This window comes from Micropterus dolomieu, linkage group LG05, assembly GCF_021292245.1.
Source record: "Micropterus dolomieu isolate WLL.071019.BEF.003 ecotype Adirondacks linkage group LG05, ASM2129224v1, whole genome shotgun sequence".
Taxonomy (NCBI): Eukaryota; Metazoa; Chordata; class Actinopteri; order Centrarchiformes; family Centrarchidae; genus Micropterus; species Micropterus dolomieu.
Window position 1 is genome coordinate 32,429,106 of NC_060154.1, and position 2,964 is coordinate 32,432,069.

Below are 2,964 nucleotides of genomic sequence, written 5' to 3' on the forward strand. Positions count from 1 at the left end.
CTGATGTTCACTACCTCTGAATGGTGAACATGGAAGTATCTGAGTGTACGTACGTACTGAGCATACGGATGGACAGCAGAGAGTGGCTGAAGCTGGAGGAGTGGCTTCATAAGTTCTCATAGACACTGACATTTAGTTTCTATCAGAATTCCAGTTACGGTAGAACATCCATCATTTAGCTTTGTAATGAGATGGGACACATTTCATCACTTCTACGTATGTTCCATTTATTAAATGTAGCGTTTCATTTGTTCTTGTGTCCGCGCGCACAGCGGCACAGTTGAAAGTAAAAGAGCATCCCGTGTTTCTTTGACATATGAATCATTTATTAAGCCAACGTCCGTTACACTTCCAGAGTATGAGTGACAGTGGACATTAAAATACAACTGAAAAACCTGGAGGATTGACACTGAGGGGAGGAGCAGTTTCACAGCAGCCGGCTCACACCTTCTCTTCATCGTCACGTTCCTCAAACAGCATCAACACGACTACCAACTCATCATTAGTAGGAACTGAGTAGAAAAACGCATTAAAAAGAGCTTCATCTTTTTCATAGTGGGTTTTTTAAAGCTAAATACACTTAGTTTCAGTACAGTCAGTTGGTTGGTAAAAGCCCTCCAGCAGCTGAAAAGGAAATAACGTCCCCTTCCCAGGTAGGCTTTTAATGTGAAACATCTGCAGGAAGTGTCAAGTTTCATTGATGATCGGGCTTTTAATGTGAAACATCTGCAGGAAGTGTCAAGTTTCATTGATGATCGGGCTTTTAATGTGAAACATCTGCAGGAAGTGTCAAGTTTCATTGATGGTCGCTTCACAGCAAACGAAAAACAACTTTAATTCATTTGTTCATTTGTCAGTTTTCTGTTCAAAAGTGGCGCATTGGTGAAATACGTAGGTCTGTTTCACAGCAGACCTTCTGACCTGTCCTAGCAGGAAACGCAGAGGTCAACGTAATTATCAATGGCTCAGCTTCATTAAGTGTCCCAGTAAGCCATAAGAGTGAGGCAGCATACACAATCCCCGGACCTTGGAACTGGCTCACGAAAATAGAACGCAGTCATTTTTAATGTGACAGTAGTAATTTCAGGTGCAGCTGCAGGAGTAGGAGTTTTGAAAGTAAGGCTATACTGAAGTCATGTTAAAAGAACATCCTCTGTTCTTCTCCTGCTCCTGCAATTTTAACGCCTCTGCCTCCATCACCAAGGGTGGTGATGGTGATAGTGAAGATATGAATTAGTTTAGGAGGATACAACAGCTGTTAGCATGATTAAATCTCCAGCAAACACACACACACACACACACACACACACACACACGCCTTTTTTAGCAGACACGCTCTTGATATCAGTGAAATACAGTTAATGTAATGTTCAACTGACGAAGAGATAGACAAGAGACAGAAACAACTAGAAAACCTTCAATAAATGAAAGAAGGAAAGCACATGCCTGCACAGGGCACAGAGGGCCACTGAATGGTTTATAGGAAAATGATGTGAATATCATAAACACCTGTAGGAGATTTTGGACCAGTGTATCACTGGATGTTCAGAATACAGCACTAATAACACAGAGGGCTAGTGTTGTCACGATACTGGAATTTCTAACTTCAATACAATACCTTGAAAAATATTGATATTCAATATCATTTTCAATTGATATAAAGATTTAAAACATTTATATTCGTATTATATATTGTACATTATCTTCAATATCAGCAGTGTCAATGAGTAGGCTACTCGCCAATTATTGCACAGCAAGGCAGGACTTGCCGCGCTCACAGCTAGCATCTAATCACAAGGACTCGTACAAGTGACGAGTACTAGAAATCAGAGCACAGTAGGGAGGGATTGTCGAAACTCTGGCAGGAAAAAACATAACATGTCGAAAAGGCAGAAAAAAATGTGAATCAACCGGAGTAAAGGAGACGGCACTGTGAGCGAGAGGAGGCGGGGCTACGTGGACGCTGCAACTTTATTAAACAGCTGTAGCTAGAAAGGCAAAGGAAGACATTGTGCATGAAACACTGAATTTGCTTTGCCTGTACGTCAGCACATACTATCTATATACCATCTATCTATCAGCCTGGTTTAATAACAAATCCAAGATGGCAGCACGCATGACAGCACGCACCTTTGTTCAGTGTGATTACTGAATGTTTGGAGTTTTGTTATTCATTTTAATTTTGTTTTGATCGTTCCTATCCGTGCAGATTGCAAAATAGATCTATTTGCGCGGCGCCCTTCTGATTGCTCTCCCTGGTATAGCCTATTGTTTCTTCTGAGAAGCCTACTCCTACTTTGCTTAGGCCTAAATTAATGGCCTTACCTGGGCGTTTGTGAGACATTGAGCAGTGGAATAACTCCATTAAACGGAGCTGTGGAATTTCCTTGCCGGTGACGGGAGAGGGATTTTTATTTTTTATTTTTATTTTTGGTTTTGTGTGGGTGCACTTCGGATCTGCGTGGAACAAACTTGCTCTGCTTTGTTGGGCCATACATTGCATTGTTTGTTGTGGTTTTTCCTCCTTCGTCAAGTTGACTGCAACATTACTGGCTACTTCGGGGGACGTGAAGTAGCGCATCGCTCCAGAATGGCCTTTTTAACAGCAGCCTTTCTCCTGCTGATCGCAGTGGATTACACAGGGAATGAAAAGACACCGGTGGTTCACTCTCAAAAGGTATGGACATACATCTCACCTGAAGGAACCTCCTCGGACATTGGTCTTACTGTGAAATTGTACCACTCATCCCTAGTGACTAAGTGACTCTGTTCTTTCGGATTATAAGCTTGCTTTGTTGTCCTAAATCACATTTTAGTTACTAATGCCTATAATGACTCTCGATGTACGCCTCGAAAAAGGCAGTGCCTTGTTCTTATTTTACTGTTAATCTCAGGAAATGTACATCCTAATCCTGGCCCTAACATTAATAGTCTTAGTACTCCTAAAGATTTTAAATGTTTGTA

At 41.5% G+C, this 2,964-nt stretch overlaps 1 protein-coding gene across 1 annotated transcript in view; it reads right to left on the bottom strand.

Moving 5' to 3' along the window:
• LOC123971329 (rho GTPase-activating protein 39-like) overlaps positions 1 to 2,718 on the bottom strand; it is a 36,334-nt gene extending 33,616 nt beyond the window's left edge. Inside the window, exons 1-2 of the mRNA XM_046050078.1 lie at positions 2,697 to 2,718; positions 446 to 512 (exon numbers count right to left, since the gene is read on the bottom strand). Of these exons, the coding sequence (XP_045906034.1) occupies positions 446 to 512; positions 2,697 to 2,718 (89 nt within the window). The remainder of the gene's footprint in view (positions 1 to 445; positions 513 to 2,696) is intronic.
• Between the last annotated feature and the right edge of the window lie 246 nt (positions 2,719 to 2,964).